At 41.9% G+C, this 17,286-nt stretch overlaps 1 protein-coding gene across 3 annotated transcripts; it reads left to right on the top strand.

Annotated features, from left to right (window-relative positions):
* The first annotated feature begins 1,996 nt into the window (after positions 1-1,996).
* On the top strand, positions 1,997-7,105 carry LOC133930673 (fatty-acid-binding protein 2-like). 3 transcript variants are annotated; one of them, XM_062377370.1, is made up of 11 exons: positions 1,997-2,470; positions 3,259-3,868; positions 4,058-4,268; positions 4,731-4,806; positions 4,917-5,019; positions 5,577-5,645; positions 5,744-5,780; positions 5,879-5,953; positions 6,171-6,222; positions 6,307-6,351; positions 6,668-7,105. In XM_062377370.1, exons 2-11 carry the CDS (start codon positions 3,348-3,350, stop codon positions 6,763-6,765), a joined length of 1,287 nt encoding a protein of 428 aa, XP_062233354.1. In that variant the 5' UTR covers positions 1,997-2,470; positions 3,259-3,347; the 3' UTR covers positions 6,766-7,105. The 3 variants fall into 3 exon arrangements, with proteins under 3 accessions (XP_062233354.1, XP_062233355.1, XP_062233356.1); XM_062377371.1 differs by lacking the exon at positions 1,997-2,470 and having other exon boundaries at positions 3,728-3,868; positions 4,025-4,268; XM_062377372.1 differs by lacking the exon at positions 1,997-2,470 and having other exon boundaries at positions 3,729-3,868; positions 4,068-4,268.
* The last annotated feature ends 10,181 nt before the right edge of the window (positions 7,106-17,286 follow it).

Here is a 17,286-nt window from a genome sequence, read left to right as displayed (position 1 = left end):
TTATTTTCTAAACCTAGTTAAATTCATAGTTAATTATTTACTAATCCAAAAATCATGAAACCAATTTTTTTTAGTCTTTTTACATGATCCTCTATATTTTAAAAATACATTAAATCATGAAATAGCTATTTTAACATGTAGGGTTGAGTAAATATGTTACAACTAGATTATTCATAACTAATCCATCACACCTTCAAAATTAGTGACACTACTTTTATTAATTTACTTAAACAATGCTTTGTGTAATAAAAATAATGGTAGACATGACAAAGTTAATTGCAGTGCTTTTTTCTTAACATGTTTACTTTATACCTGTGAACTTTGTAAAAATCATGGAAAAATTAATAAAACTCTAAATGAAGTGAAAGTAATTTTATAGATCCTCTTAAGGTATAACCTACACACAAAAAAATATATGGTTACATGTTAATATTTTCCTTGACGTGAGTTAATAAATGAGCTACACATTTTCTAAAGCACGCTTTTTCTCTTTTTCCCAAGTTTTCTCTCCATGAAATATGATGCAACGAACATTATTTTTGATTTTTTTTATCGAAGGTCTTAGAATATCTCTAGTATTTCAAAAAAAATTGTGATTTTATGACTTTTTTTGAACTTTTTATGCCATATCAGCGAAACGCTGCTAATAGGGTATGCTGAGTTGTCATCGCGTAGGATAAAACTATTATTAAAACCAGTTAATAAGGTAAATTACATCAATTTAAATAGTTAAAAAAGATGTGATATCTAATTTTGCAGTTTGAGAGGTCAAACATATTCGAACAATAGTTGAGAGACAATAGGCTTTTCTGTTTCCAAATCCACGCTGGAGCTAAACAGACCTTCCAAAAATCAAAATCCAATTCAGCCAAATCAGGAGATCCAAATAGGCCCTAAGAAGGAAGAACGATTCAACTGTCAATCACTCGGCTCCCCCATTTGTTTGAGAAGTGTCATTCGCATGTCCGTTCTGTCGTTCTGGCAGCTTGATCGCTGAGAGCAGCTGGATGTGAAGTGGTCGGTACCGAGGAGCCTGTACCGACCTTCTAATGTCAGGCAGGCATGGCATGTGCGAATGATACGATTGAGCCAACGAGGGCATGGTCCACTCGAAGTCTGGGACCTTCCTTCTTCTCCTGCCAGTGGAGATGGAAGCACTGACAAATATAGTCCTGTTGGCTATATTGGTATTGGCTGTTGCTGCTTTGTTGGATGGAGCACCGTATACCAGCCCCGGGGTGTCGATGCCTGGAAGGCTCTAACGTAGACGTGCGCCAGTGCCACGGGAAATTGGAGAGCGGAGAAGAAAGGACCCGGCACGACCTTGAGGAACCTATTTTCAAGTTTCAATGGTGATCTCAAGCTGCAATACATTCTACGCAAAACACATTACAACACTATGGAGTATAATTTGTTTAGAATTGAAATTTCAAATGGAGTATTTCCCCCCCTTTAATACGAAACAGTTTTTTTAAAGAATTCTAATATAATATATAATACACACGCACTTATATCATCACACACGTACTCACACAACATTTATTAAAAACCGAAGATATGAGACTTAAAATTGATAAAATTATCGCAATTACCTTGTCAATAATTATATCCTCTACCATAAAAAAAAAAAATCTGCCTACAAGATGCAAACCGGGTGATCATCGCTATTCCCAGTCAAAAGTCAAAAAGTCAAAGCAGAATGCGAAATCAAATAGCGGTGGAAGCTTTCACCTGCCGACGTGGGAGAAACGGAAGGCCGGTCCATTTTAAACGTGTTCCGGCCGCCGTCCGTGTTTCTCTCCGCGGCCGACGCGGAAGACTTCCCCGGGCCCGTCACATCAACGGCCAGCTCCGGCCACCAGCCACGCGCCGGATACCTGCAGGCCGCCCGATCATTCCGCAGAATATCCACGCGCCTCCCCGACCCGGACTCGCACCTTCTCCGAAAGAGTTGGGGACTACACGATCGCCCCCGTATAATTTTAATTTATTAGTAAAACATCCAACTAGGTGGAAGGTTATAACAGTGAGGTACGATCAATGAGGCTTCGATGCAAAAAGGGGATTTTTCTGTCACTGCCCGGCAAAATAAAAAGGAGGGAAGCTACCGAACCCTTCCTATTTCACCTTCAATTAGGCGAGAGAGAGGAGGAAGAACCAAACAGCGGAGAGCACAAGCACGGAGCACGCGTTCTTCGTCTCTCACCTCACGGGAGGCGAGGGCGAGGAAAGCAATCGGATTGGGGAGGCTAGTCCTAATCGAGCAAGAAATCCGAAGACTACTCGCCTTTTCGCCTCCCCATTTCCTCCCGATTTGGGTTTGGGTCGCGGTAGCTAATCCGGCGCCCAAATCCACCGGAATCGCCGAAGGATCTAGCAAGAAAGGCGCGGTCCATCTTCCCTGCCCCCTCTCCTCCATCGCCCGTTTGGCCGCGGCTTTTCTCCTCTCTGGGCGATTTGGAGCCGCCAGGTTCGGTGATTGTTTGAGCTTTCCTTTTTGTTGTCTGTTTTTTCATGGGGAAGTTATGAATGTGGCTGCTTTTAGCGAGGATTTGTGAATCTGTGTGGAAAAATCGGATCTTTTCAGACTGGATTGCTGGTAACCAGTGCTCGTTCGCAGACCGTTGGAACCGTGAGATGGCGGGGTGGTTGATGTTAAGTTCGAGGGACGTTTGGTGCTAGCTTTGTTTCTCTGGCCTGATACCGGGCTCCGTGTGAAACTTTCATTGGACGTGCAATGTTTTCGTCAAAACTTGTTTATATACTTGATATCATGGGGGCCTTGTGTTAATGTGATAGTTTTGTGTAGCTAGTTGCTCAACAAAGTGGGACTTTTTTATGGTCTGAACTTCTGATTTTAGGTATAATTTTTCTTAGTTAGGACCTGTTTGGATAGGGGAATTTAGATCAAATCCCAAGGATTTAGTTCAGCTCTGAACTAATAATCCCCCTCTTCAAAGGGCCTAAGGCTACTGTGAAGGTGATCCAAAGTAAAATTCTCTCATTGACGTGAGAATTAAAATAAGGGTGATTCGATCTGTTATCTTAGTTTTACTATTCAGTAATAATCATAAACTCCCCTAAATAGTACCAAGTGCGAGGTTGATGAGTAACTCATGTTTTATGTCTATTTTCCAGCAGCTGATGTGAAAATTTTAGTTTGACATCCTATGGTCATTTCCATGTTAGATGCTTGTGCTTTCAGACTGTAAATCAACCTGTTTATCTGATTCATCTTACCCTCTCTCCGATTTACAGATCACTCAATTTTCCTCGTCACGCGTGCCCAACCTTGATCAGAAGACTTCCTACATACAGGAGCCTGTGTTTTGAAAGGAAATTTTAGTATGAAGCCTGATCAGTTAATTTTCTCCAATCTTGATCATGACAGAGGGTACATATACAAGTTCCCACCAGAGTTTCCAATGTCTCATGATCTCGGGTTGAATATTTTTTCACATGTTGGTGCATTAGTGGGGACTTCTTTAAGACATCACAGGCAGATTTGTTCTTCAGGAAATCTAATGGTTCATGGAGCTTTCAATCGCCTCAACAAGTTGTCCAGAGCTTTCTATTTCTGGCTTTCTAGGCCATCTGATCCCAAGATTTTCCGCTGGCTGTTAGCTATTGCAGGGCCTGGTTCTAGTTCTTGTCAGTCGAATATGAAACAAGTTAGCTCCCACATGCAAAATTTTACTAGATTGCAGTTTGGTTCTCTAGTAAGAGAAGAGCATGCAATACAACTGCTTTTAGCTAGGGTTGCAAATGCAATGATTGGGCGACTGTGGAATGATTTTGAGCAACAACATGCCTTCAATCTTCTTACTCTATCCGGTGCTGCTGCTATTGTACCACCACTCGAAAATATGTAAGGATCATACTCCAATACAATTTTTTTAAGAGATACTCCAATACAGTTTGTTTGTACGTGTCATGCAATCTCTTTTTTATTCTGTTCTTTTCTGTCTTACTTTTTGTTTGTGTTCACTGTTTTGCTCTTTTTCCTGTGTATACTTATCTCTAGTTGACTGATCATTTCCTCGTATGAATGGATAAGATCACCAAAGATGCTTGCCGAGTCAATCGCATTGGGAAATATTGATGGTTATACCAGCAGACCAGCGGATCAGCCTTATGTAGAAGGAAAATGCCTAAGTTGTACTAGTGTTGCTGTGCCAAGCACAATCTTTAAAGAAGATGCAATTGAACCAAAAACTGGAATCAAATTCCCAGCATTTCTCGAAGATGACTCCAGTTCATCTGCAACGGTACTTCCCTCTTTCTTTAGAATCATATATTTCCCTTGTTTTTTGAGTTTTTTTTGTTCCTTATGTATAGAGAATTTTGTAATAAAGCCCTTATATGGATGTGCTGTCTCTTCTATAGTTATACTAGCTAGTGGACTAGTGGTGTAACAATCAGTATATTGATATTACCACTAAAATACGTTAGGCTTGTTCTTTTATAAAAAAGGTTATTTTTAGACTTTTTTCTTCAACGATGCCAAATTACAAGTGTACATAATTGTATATCATGTATATTGATTCATTATGCATACTTGCATACAGTGTACTTTATACTTGTTTTGTGGACTGTGATCAACTGACTTGACATTGTTCAGTTTTGACTTCTATTGTTTGCTTTTAGTCTCCAGTTCTTATATCATTTCGTTTGAATTCTCGGTTTTGATGCCTCCATTTGACAATGTTCATTGATAATCAAATTTACAGGTCCTTGTTGGAATAGGTTTCAAAGGCATGAGAATAATGAGAGTAAAAAATTTGAACCTGTACGCATTCGGTTTATGTGAGTAAATCAATTCTTTAAAAAAAATTCTGTTGATTATGTGTCCGCTTGCCAATGGCTATTGTTTTCTTGACAAGCCTCGATTTGTTACTGATGAAATTTCCCCACAGATATGCAACCAAATTCTATCTGTGAGAAGCTGGGTCCTAAGTATGCTTCAGTTCCAACCACCAAACTGATGGATAACCCAGATTTCTATAATGATCTTCTGAGGTATGCACTTATGCTTTCCATTGATATATTACCAGCACTATATTGTTGTCAGAGTTTCTTTTGTGATGATTCCTCAGAATGCGTTACACACCCTAAGTTAGTCGCATTCATACATTTTAGGAAGTGCATAATGCTTAGCAAGTTAGCATGCACTAATGTGGCTGCTCAAAATTCAGTTACCTTATCGAGTAAGATCCTAGGTTTATAAGCCTATAAGGAACATCATTGAGCTGGATATGTTACTGTGCTAGGTGGTCTCTGGCAGCACTGTATGCTTGCTCTCAGTTGATATCCTATGATCAGAATGGCTGCTTGTATGTGCATTCATATTTGCATGGTCCATGTAATCATGTGTGTGACACATGTGCTCATGCAAAGCCCAGACACATCCATAACATCTATAAGATCATGAAATTCTCAGAGTAGACATTTTATGCTTCTGAAACTTTACACAGGATCTGCTGTTATGGAAATATGATACTATGAAACTTAATAATCCTGCTTGTACACTTCTATTATCCTCTGCTACTAATAAAATTTATATTGTAACTTTCCAGGGAAAACCTTCATATGAGGGTTAGGTTGGTAGTGAACTACAATGGCCTTAGCATTGGTGCAGTGCGAGAGTAAGGAACAAAAAAAACTTTGCATGTTTATTTTTCTCACAGAAAAATTACATTATCTATTCAAGACGGAGTTCACATTTCTTTTATTCTTTTTCCAGTGTATTCGAGAAGTCCCTTGGTCTGCGTTTGCAGAAGGTACTTTGTGATTCAGCTGCTACTGTGCTTCTTTTACTAGTAATGCAATGTGAGAAATGTAGACTTACGAACCTTCTGCACTTTTTTTATCTAACCAGATGAATCCCAACACCGACTATCATTGCTTGAAGACCTTTGGTTCTTATTTCACAAAAGATATCCCTATACCTGCGGTAAGGCTCAATCCATTGGTGCTCTGTAACTATAGACTTGTTGAGTGATTAACTATACCCTCTGTTCCTTTTGGTAGTATTGAACTCGCACTTGGTCACCAAAATTTTATTCAATTATTATAATTTAGTATGTGAAATTATCATTAACAATGATCAAAGAATTTCCATCCTTTGTGCTCAGCTTTATTATAGTGATATGATGTCAATATTACTGCAGGGTACTGAGATTGATTTCTGTCAAACATCGGACGGACAGCTAATAACAGAAAGTAAGTATGTTAATCTTTTGTTTGTTTTGAGCTGCTCTCCAATGTAATAATTGGATGGATCTTGATAAGAATATTTTTCTGTAGTTGATGGCAAACAAATTGGTGCTGTTCGGAGCAAAGACCTTTGCAGTAAGTATTTGCTGGCTAAGTCAATATTTACTGAAGATGCTATGTTTTGAACTTTCTCAATATATGTCCTTGATTCATGTACCCATGTATAGTCTGAGCATCTTGGTTTGAAAAATATGTATAGCCTGAGCAAACAAAAACTTCTGAAAAAGCTTTTTTTCCCCTACTCATAAGCCTGCTACAAAGGAAGTAACTTGTGTCTCTTGCTCACTTGAAGTAAATGTATCTGATGAATTACATGCTACTATAGACCGAGCGCAGCTTGACGATACGGTACAGTTCATTGTTTGTAAACTGAGTCTTATTTAATGAACAGAGGCTTTCTTCGACATGTACATTGGCGATTCACCAGTTTCATTGGAGGCCAAAAAAGATGTTGCCCAAAACATAGCTGGGCTCATAGGAAGACGCTGAGGAAAGCAAAAACCTAACGGCAGCTGGTCAGATAATTGTTTCATTCTTCTGTACAGTCAGAGAGGAGCACATATCAACGGGAAACTAGGCGAGAATCATATGCAATATAGTGATCTGTAAGTTGTAAACAAAACTGTAAAAAAATGTAATTGGAAGATAGCATATTTCAACTCTGCAAGGGTCCCCATTCTTTTTTTTTTCCATTGGGATGGGCCTTTTGCCAATTTTTTTACAGCTGCTGTATCATGTATGCTCCATTGAGCCAGAAGTTGTAAAACATGGAGGAATTGAGGATGCTTCTTCCACTAAAAAGAAAATGGAAGCCTTAAAATTTTATTCATACCGGATGTCTGTGTGGTTTTGCTATGTCTGGTTGCTCTGATTGGAGCTATTTTCATCAAGAACTCACAGATGGTGCAGCATGTCTGAGCTACAGTCACCACTATCTCAAAGGGAAAACGATGACAATTCCTTTAAACAAGAGCATTAAGAAATATTTTTTTACACAATTGTGCTTCGGCGGCTAGTAGAAAGCAAAGCTTGTTCAGAAATCCTAATCCAAATCAAATAATTCGTCAGGGACTTTAAACCGATAAGGATGTCAAAATTTCTCTGTTAATTGTTGAACCATTCATACAGAATGGGCCGCTTTCAGCCTGCTGTGGGCTTCGACCTCCTCATGACTGAGAGGAGCAATCACTTTACGGTGTTGTGGCCCATCCAAAGACATCGGCCTCATGCAACTTTTTTTATTTTTTATTTTTTAAATAAAAAATTACAAATATATGCGCAATTGTGACAGACAATGAGCGACCGGCGACAGAAATCTAGATTTATAATTTTCAAAATAGATAGATATTTTTATAATTTTTTATTTAAAAAATAAAAAGTCAGCCTCACGCTAACAGGGTAGCAGGCAGCTACTACGAGTTCGGATTGATGGGGACTGCTCGCTGCCGCTGGTGCAGCACAGCAGCAGCAGCCCGCGGCGGCGGCGGCGGTCGTGCGCGCCGCCGAAGCACCCCGCCCCGCGGTCGGTGCTATTGGTACGCACGCGCCGAACGAAGCGGCCGAGCGCCCAAACCAAGCCACCGGTGTAACAACCACACTGGAAATCGAGTGGCAACTTCGGAGTTCGAGCAAGAACGCAGGAAGATTTAGGGGACGATGAACTCAGAACGAGCCACCGTGAGATGCCTTTTCATATTTTTCTCTCAATGAGTTTTTCTCCCCTGCACGCCAGCTAAGTATTGCCTGGCGGAATTACCGTTCTCCCCTAATTAATTACAACCGAGTTCCATTTAAAGTAACCAGGATTACAAGACTTAATAACGGTAAAACAAGTTTAACTGTGCCTTATCCGGCACGCGAACTACTGAAGTAAACGAGTGGCTGAGAGTTGATGGTCGTGCGTGAAGCAGAAGGCGATACACTGGAGCCGTCCGATTGCTTGTCATGACAATTCTCCCCCCTTGAGATAGCACTTGCCCTCAAGTGCCTGGAGCGATAGCAGAGTTTGTTTGAATGACACCATGAGCGGACTGGTCAGGCCACCATTCTTTGATTGTTGTCCAATAGAAGCTCGGAAAAGAGGATTTGATGAATGATTTGTCTTCCCAGGTTGCTTCATCAGGAGGCAGACCATCCCATTGGACCAGCCATTGGGTCACCACGGAGTCACCGCGAGGCAGCATCCGCGTCTCCAGAACAGCAACAGGAGCTACCTTAATCCTTCCATGAGAGTCAACCATTGGCAGATCTTTAGAAGGTACAGCATGAGATCCCACATGCTTCTTAAGCTGGCTCACATGGAAAACCGGATGGATTTGTGCTTGTGATGGTAATTGGAGCTTGTATGCCACTGAGCCAATTTTCTGAAGCACTAAAAAGGGACCATAGTACTTAGTCGACAGCTTGAATGAGTTTCTCAGCCCAAATGCTGTTTGTCTGTATGGTTGCATTTTCAAATAGACCATATCTCCTTCATGGAATGCCCTTTCGGTTCTCTTGAGATCAGCATACCGTTTCATCCGTGCCTGTGCTTGAGATAAGTTCTCCCTCAACTTAGTGATCATGTCTTGCTTCTCAGCTAAGAATGTTATGGCTGGAGACTGAGGACCTGGAATAGATACCTCACTGATTGCAGGAGGTTCATAGCCATAAAGAGCTTGGAATGGGGTGCATTTCAAGGATGAGTGGTAGTTTGTATTGTACCACCACTCAGCGAGAGAGAGCCAATAGAACCACCTCTTTGGTTCAGTGAAAGCCATGCACCTTAAGTATGATTCTAGACATTGATTTACGCGCTCTGTCTGGCCGTCACTTTGAGGATGATAAGCTGTACTAAATTTCAGTGAAACTTTCCATGATTTGAACAAGGCTTGCCAAAATTCACTTGTAAAAATCCTGTCTCTATCGGAAACAATAGCTGTGGGCATGCCATGAAGCTTTAGGATGTTATCTAAGAATACTTGAGCCACACTAACAGCAGTAATTGGATGAGAGAGAGGGACAAAGTGAGCATACTTAGTTAATCTGTCGACTACCACCAAAATGATGTCCTTGCCATTTGATTTGGGCAAACCCTCAATGAAATCCATGGAAATGTGTGCCCATGCCATATCTGGAATTGGTAATGGCTCAAGGAGTCCAGGGTAGTGACATTGCTCACCTTTTGCTCTCTGACATATTGGACAGGAAGTGACAAATGTTTGCACTGATCTCTTCATTCCAGCCCAATGGAACAATCGTTTCAGCCTTTGGTAGGTTGCTGAAATCCCAGAATGCCCTCCCAATGCAGAAGAGTGGAATGCTTTCATGAGATTATTTTGAAGTGTTGGGTTCTGACCAATATGTATGCGCCCTTTGTACCTCAAAACTTCTGAATGTAGAGTGAAATTAGGGTCTGAATCGGGATTTAAAGCTAGCTGTGCAGTCAATTGTTTGCAGAAATTGTCATTTGTATAACTCTGCAAAACTTCATTGATCCATAACGGTTGGACTGTAGTTATGGCATTGCATTCCTGAGGTCTTCGTGACAATGCATCAGCTACCTTATTCTCTCTTCCTTTCTTGTATTCAATGACATAGTCCAATGGTAGTAATTTCAGCAGGAGCTTATATTGGATGCCTTCTGTTACTCTTTGCTCAGCCAAGAATTTAAGGCTATGCTGGTCAGTCCTTATGATCAGTTTTGAGCCCAAGAAATAGTGTTGCCATTTCTTCACAGCTTCCAGGATGGCCAGGGCTTCCTTGTCATAAGTAGATTGTCCCTGATTTTTGGAACTCAAAGCTTTGCTGAAGTAAGCAATGGGTCGTCCCTCCTGCATGAGAACAGCCCCAATACCGATCCCACAAGCATCTGCTTCTATAATAAAGGGTTGCTGGAAATCAGGTAATTGCAGGACCGGAGCTGTAACCAGTCTATGCTTGAGCTGTATGAATGCATCAGTTTGTGTGGGACCCCAATTGAATGAATTTTTCTTGAGCAAATCATGCAGTGGCCGACAGATGATCCCAAAATGCTTCACAAATCGTCGATAGTACCCAGCTAGGCCCAAGAAGCTTCTGAGCTGGGATATATCTTTGGGAATTGGCCAGTTGTTGATTGCTTCAATCTTTGAGTTGTCAGTAGATAGACCTTGTCCATCAATAATATGACCAAGGTATTCAATCTGATTTACTGCAAATGTGCACTTGCTTCTTTTTGCTGAAAGTCTATTAACTTGCAAGATGTGCAAAACTGTAGCAAGGTGTTTCAAGTGTGCATCCAAAGTACTGCTATAAACCAGGATATCATCAAAAAAGATAAGAACAAACTTCCTTAAATATTCAGCAAAAATGGTGTTCATCATTGCTTGAAAGGTAGCAGGGGCATTTGTGAGCCCAAAAGGCATTACTAAAAACTCAAAATGTCCAAAATGAGTGCTAAAGGCTGTTTTAGGAACATCATCCCTCTTCATCAATATTTGGTGAAATCCAGATCTCAAGTCTAGTTTGGAAAAAAATCTGGCTCCATGGAGTTCATCAAATAGATCATCAATTACAGGAATAGGAAACTTGTTTTTAATTGTTAAATCGTTCAGCTGCCTATAGTCAATACAAAACCTCCAACTCCCATCTTTCTTTTTGACAAGTATGGAGGGGGAAGAAAAAGGGCTTTCACTAGGTTGTATGATCCCTTGCTCCAACATTTGTTTGACTAACCGTTCTATTTCATTCTTTTGGTGGTGAGGCATTCTATATGGTCTAATGTTGGGGGGCACACTACCAGGAAGTAGAGGAATAGAATGAACACAGCTTCTTGGAGGAGGTAACCCAGTAGGTTCAGAGAATACCTCTGCATACTGCTGCAGAAGTGGGTCTATGACCTCCTCATAACAAGATGGAGATAAGGTGTCGTGTGGTACCTCTCTGATGTGAAATAGAAATCCAAAGGTACCCTTGGACATAAGCTTGAGGAGTTTTTGTGGAGTGATTAGGTAACACTGGTCATTGGTGGTACAATCAGTGAAATTGATTTTCTCTTGTCCATCCTTGGTGATAGTTAAAGTTCTAGCTTTCAAGTCAATGTTAATTGGGCTGTGTTTGAAGATCCAATCACATCCCAAAATGACTTCATAACTTTGGAGTTGGAGCAGCTGGAAGGAATCTTCGAATTTCCTTTTTTGAAGCAAGTATTGGCAGTGCTGAACATGACCACCCGAGAGCAATTGTCCACCACCAGCTACAACCACTTTTTGCAACTGAGTCTGTTGGATGGTGCATCCAGCCTTGTTGGCAAAAGTGATGTCCATGTAACTGTGGGTGCTTCCACTATCTAATAGTGCAACAGCTCTCCTGCCCCCAATAATGAGAGGAAGGCAAAATGTGGCAGAGGAAGAATTACCCTGAATTGCTTGCTTTGAAATATGCATGAGCTGGGATGGTTGCTGCAGAGTATCAGTTTGATCTTCTAGTGAATGGTGGTCTTGCTCGTCATCTGGTAGTGGGCATTCTTCAGGTTCTAATGTCATGGCATGAGCGGTATTGAGATAAAATTTACACTTAGTCTTGTGTTTAGGTGTCCACGGTGCACTGCATTTCCAACAAGTACCAGGTTCTCTGGCCTTAGTGTTAATAGTAGGCAGCTTATCAGGCTTTGAAGGAACCTCAAACTTTTGTCCCAGAGTAACCGCATTGCTGAGTTTTGGTTGAGTGGGAGAGGCAAACTGGCCTTTAGTCATTTGGCTTGTGAAGGAGGAAATTTGCTTCCTGTACAAAGTTGCTCTCTCCAAATCCTTTGCTATGCCATAAGTTTCTTCCAAAGATCTGGGCTTATGTGGCCTCAAATAGTGTTTGATCTGCTCCTTCAATCCTTTAACAAAGCACTTTATATAATAATCTTCTTGTAATGTGGGGTGTTGCCTATGCATGCCTGCCATTAATTCCTCAAATTTGTCGATGTAAACTGCCACAGAAGTGTCCTGAACCAATGAATGGAAGGTTTCCACAACATCATAGACACCATGGTCAGAAAACCTATTGCATACCATAGAACAAAATTGAGGCCATCGCAGCTGTTTGGAGGAAATCCTCAAGCCGGACCACCAGAACTCAGCTCGACCAGAACAGTGTAAGGTGGCTAAAGAAACCCACATCTCCAGAGGTACAGAAGCTAAATCAAAATATTTCTCACATTGCCTAATCCATCCACTGGGGTTTTCACCATGGAAAGAAGGAAATTCAAGCTTGGGTCTAGAAATTGTTAGGCTGAATGAATTGTCTTGAGATCTGAATCCCCACCGCTCTTGATTGGGGCAAGTGCTCAACATGTTGGGCTCAAAAGATCTGGCATGTGGAGGAACATAAGTAGGGTGATGCATTCTTGGTCCAGATGTATGTTGCATTGGTATGTTTCTAGCAGGTGCATAATCCATCCCAGAAACTGAATTGCTAACCCTGCCTGGAAGTTCAGTGTAAACAACACCCAATGGTGCTGCTTGTTGGCTGTTTGTGCAGAGATTACTGTCACTGGTAATTTTGCCTTCCAGTTCTTCACCAAAGGATTTATCAACCTGCCTATCTTGTTCTTCTCCCATCTCTTTGCCCATCATAGAATCTGTCATTCCAGATCCCTTTTGCATGACGGAAGGAACTTGATCAACAACACCATCTAGCCTTACTGCAATGCGAGCCAATGTAGCTTGGATGGAATTCATCTGTTCCTGCAGCATAACGAGGCCCCCTTCTACACCACCCATACGAGATTTCAGATCGATTACCTCGTCATGCAGTGTGTCCGCAAAGCCCAAACTAGAGCCGTCCAGATCTTCAGGATTTGTCACACCAGTAAGAGAAGTTGCTGCTGCGGCAGCTGATGCGGCAATAGCAGATGTCTTGGCCGCAGTTCTTGTCATCACGACGCGCGCGGGTGGATCGGTTTGGCAAAGCCTCCCCAAGCAGTCCACACCGGAGGTCTACCGCCGCCCAGATTGGAGATCGAGTAGGGGATTTTACTCACGGACTAGCCGCGAAACCTTCCTCTGAATCCAATCTCCGCCGACTCCACCGCGAACTCCAATCCGTTCCGGTTCCCGGAATTTTACGCCCGAACAACGCCGAGCAACCCTCACCGGAGTACGAATTCGTCGCTGATTGCCAAGGAACACTGAATCTGATACCAATTTGTAACAACCACACTGGAAATCGAGTGGCAACTTCGGAGTTCGAGCAAGAACGCAGGAAGATTTAGGGGACGATGAACTCAGAACGAGCCACCGTGAGATGCCTTTTCATATTTTTCTCTCAATGAGTTTTTCTCCCCTGCACGCCAGCTAAGTATTGCCTGGCGGAATTACCGTTCTCCCCTAATTAATTACAACCGAGTTCCATTTAAAGTAACCAGGATTACAAGACTTAATAACGGTAAAACAAGTTTAACTGTGCCTTATCCGGCACGCGAACTACTGAAGTAAACGAGTGGCTGAGAGTTGATGGTCGTGCGTGAAGCAGAAGGCGATACACTGGAGCCGTCCGATTGCTTGTCATGACAACCGGCCGGCACGGCAGGGCAGGGCAGGTCAGCAGGTGTTTTTCAGGTGAGTGACCACCACTGCCACGGCCTCACGGGCATGATGATTGATGAGCCATGAGTGCATGGCCTGCCAGTCGGATCAAGATCGAGCCTGCACTCCCATAAATCCTGGATCATGTCGATCTACAGATCAACATTTTGGCTGCACACGTAACAACGTGACTAATGATCTCGGATATATCAGACTCTGAGCCCTAACCTACTCGCAAGATTATTCAAGGGAAGCGTCCGTTAGGGCATACATGCTCTATTATATAATGGACCAAGAGCAATATAATGGCCTATATGTCTATGAAAAATACTTATTTTGGAGCGAATATCTAGCTAGGACAAACACGAAGGAAGCATGGGCGTTGACCTGAAAATTTGTACCCTGCTCCAAATATTTTTGGAGCGAATATCGAGCGGAAATAGGGCAAACACGAAGAAAGTATCTCGTTTTTTAATGATGGAATAAACGATCCCGGCCTCGAACTCCAAGGAGGTATCAAACCGTTAATTATTACAAAAGTCGCAGCGCTAGATTGCCATCATCATACAACCGTGATGTGAATAAGCAATAGATAACACCCACAGGCACATAGTTTTTGGGAAGAAAAAAATACTTTTTTAGGCACAAATCCTAATACTAAATCCCCATCTGTGTATGGCAAAAATCTGCATATGCATAACTGCCGTCTCAACGTTTGGCATGCCAGAAAGCATCGTGTCTTTGTCTTCCTCATCCAAAAACAGAGCTAGTATGTTCATATATAGATAATCTGCATATAAATATTTCATACCAGGATAATTAATGGACACATCTAATTTATGCGCTCGCTCGCAGCACAACGCACTAACCACCCCGATAGCCCCCCACCTTTCCATTTTTGGAATTTTTTCCCTCCCCGTATTTTCTTTTTTAGAAAAATTTGCACGAGAAAAATTTGGCTTGAAAAAATTTACACCAGAAAAGCTTCACTCAAAAAGTTTTAAGAAAAAAATTAACGAGAAAAATTTTCTCAAAAAAGTTTTTAAAAAATTACGTGAGCCTCGCGCTACAGTTGTCCGCAACTTGACTCCAACAGTCACGCGCGGAACAGGATTTCTGATAATTAATAGACAAGCAAACAGTTGACTCGATTGATTGCTGCCGGTCAACATTAACACTGCCTGGCTGAAGCATGTCTCAGGAACAGATCAAGGATGACAACGCACGCATGGTTGGCCCGTTTTCCTCTTCCTCATCCCTCCTCCACGAGTTCAGGATCAGCGAGCACTGAATTTTCATAGAGCGCGATCGGCAACACTCGCATGTGCCTGGTGTACAGCCCGGCTCGAGGGATCTGTCCTCTCCACCCACCTGCTAGTCCTTGCTGTCAGCTTCTGTCGGCACCCAGCGGCAGACCTGCATCCGGCCATCATCTTCTTCCTTCATCGGAACATCTTGTGAAATTTCAGAGCTTCAGATTGCTGCATTTGCCTGGCCAGCTGTGAAATCCTACACAAGGGTAGCTTGGACAGTTGGCCTTAACCTGCAATTCAGCACTCCATCTCCATGGCCAAATGTAGACCGAGGAGAAAGCCTGGCTGGATCCTGGACTCCTGCAGGTAGAAAAGATTGTGCTGATATTAGGCACTAGTCGCAACTGGTCTGTGCTTTCTTGGTGTGCAGGTAGGTTGTTCGGGTGAGCGTTATTGTTCAGCAGTGGACCACGGGTTCCGCTAAAAGGCATGTACAAAGGACACCATCCGGTACAAGATGTCGGGAACCTGTGGGTTTTAATCGTATACTCTGAAAATTATGGACCACGTATGTATTGTAGCGTCAGGTTTTACTCGGTAAAATCTTGCCGACACCAACTTAAAAGAAAATAGAGTACCTTCAAGAAACTAGAGGTTCTGTTGGCATACTCAGAACTTAAAGCAGGAAGAAAATCGTGAATAAATATTGATATTATCCTCGTAGTACAATCTCAACCTCAGTTCACCATTTTTCGATGACCAAAGCACTGATTAGCCAGTGGTGCTAATGTACCCCGACAAAATGCCTTTTTCAGAAGCAGACTTGTACACAGGTCTCCGGCCTTTCCCCACTCTACAGTAGAGACGGGAGGAAAATGAGCCCTTCGATTCGTCGGCTAATCTGGCCCCTTTCCTGCCGTCTCCGGCTTGTTGACGGCGTGGTTAAGGTGAGAGACTCATCCCGTATAGCAGTAAGTAGGTCTTTTTATGTTTCTTGTTTTGGCTGAAGCTCTTCTCTCCGGAGTCTGTCGCCATCGACGTTGCTTTGGTGATGATTTGTTCCCTTTGGCGCCGATAGGTTGAGTTCTTGGCTTTCTAGAGGGTTTAGGAGGTATGCCTTTTGCTATTCTCGTCTTGCTGTAGTGCTTTGGTCGAGTTGTCTCCAGTGATGCTGTTATCTGCGGTGTTATCTTCAACGGTAGCTGTGCAAGGTTTGTTTTTGGTTGTGTGATGTGCAGGTTAGGTGTTGCTTTTGTCAGAGCACCGGTCTCACAACAGGTGCTGCTAGCCTTTTCTATGGAGGGTTTGGATCTCGTTGCCATCCCTTTGGTGGATTGTAGCTCTGGACACCAGGTTTCTTTGCAGGTGGTCATGTAGGATCAGATCTTTCTGTGCTTAAGCTAGTGACGCAACGGCCAATTCGCTTTCAGCGGCTTAGATATGCTTCGGCGATGGTTCCGAAGTGCTGGAGTTGCGGCATTTCCAATGCTTGGAGTTGGTCAACGGTCTCAGCGAGAGGATCTCGCTTCACATTCTTGACTCATTCAAAGTGGCAAAGATCGTCGGAGCTAAAGAAGATGCAAGAAAGTTCTAGATGTGATTTACCTATATTTTCTTGGTTTTGGGATGTAGTGTTACTCCAAATTAATATAAACTCTTTTCCTTTGGACAAAATACTATAAAAAAAACTCTTATTCACGAATGAAATAAGAAAAAGAAATGATAACGAACGGAATAGACATCTGATACGATGCTGATTTATGAGTACTTGCAAGTACAATTCATTGGTTTAGACTTCGAGAACACACGTGCAATCAATACTTTAAAACTTTGGTTGAAAATTATTCTTTATATATTGAGTTTGGATATTTAAAAATGATATCGGTATATTTATCTTAAAAAGTAGTTTCATAATAATAATTTTTTGCTATATTATATAAACATATTGCACAAAAAGTGGTAGTCAAAGATGTCCTTTGAAGATATTATCAATATCTAAAATGTCACTTATTTATGATTAAAGAGAGTATCAGTTTTTTCTGATCTGTCACCAAAACACACAAGCTTGAGAGAAAATAAGAGAACACACGTCACCAAACACACACAAGCTAACATGTCAACAGCTGTGTGTGGGGGAATAAGAAGCAAATGATGGGAAAAAATATATGCATGGTAAAAGAGTCATCCCTTTGTGATGTGGTTTGTAGACCCCTCGTTAAAGG

Source organism: Phragmites australis, chromosome 10, assembly GCF_958298935.1.
Source record: "Phragmites australis chromosome 10, lpPhrAust1.1, whole genome shotgun sequence".
Lineage (NCBI taxonomy): Eukaryota > Viridiplantae > Streptophyta > Magnoliopsida > Poales > Poaceae > Phragmites > Phragmites australis.
This window is presented reverse-complemented; position numbering and strand designations above follow the sequence as displayed.

Coding starts and splice junctions, on each gene's coding strand:
- LOC133930673 (XM_062377370.1), top strand. CDS start 3,348: ATGAAGCCTGATCAGTTAATTTTCTCCAATCTTGATCATGACAGAGGG. Junction 3,869..4,057: donor GTACCACCACTCGAAAATAT/GTAAGGATCATA, acceptor TGAATGGATAAG/ATCACCAAAGATGCTTGCCG. Junction 5,954..6,170: donor AAGATATCCCTATACCTGCG/GTAAGGCTCAAT, acceptor ATATTACTGCAG/GGTACTGAGATTGATTTCTG.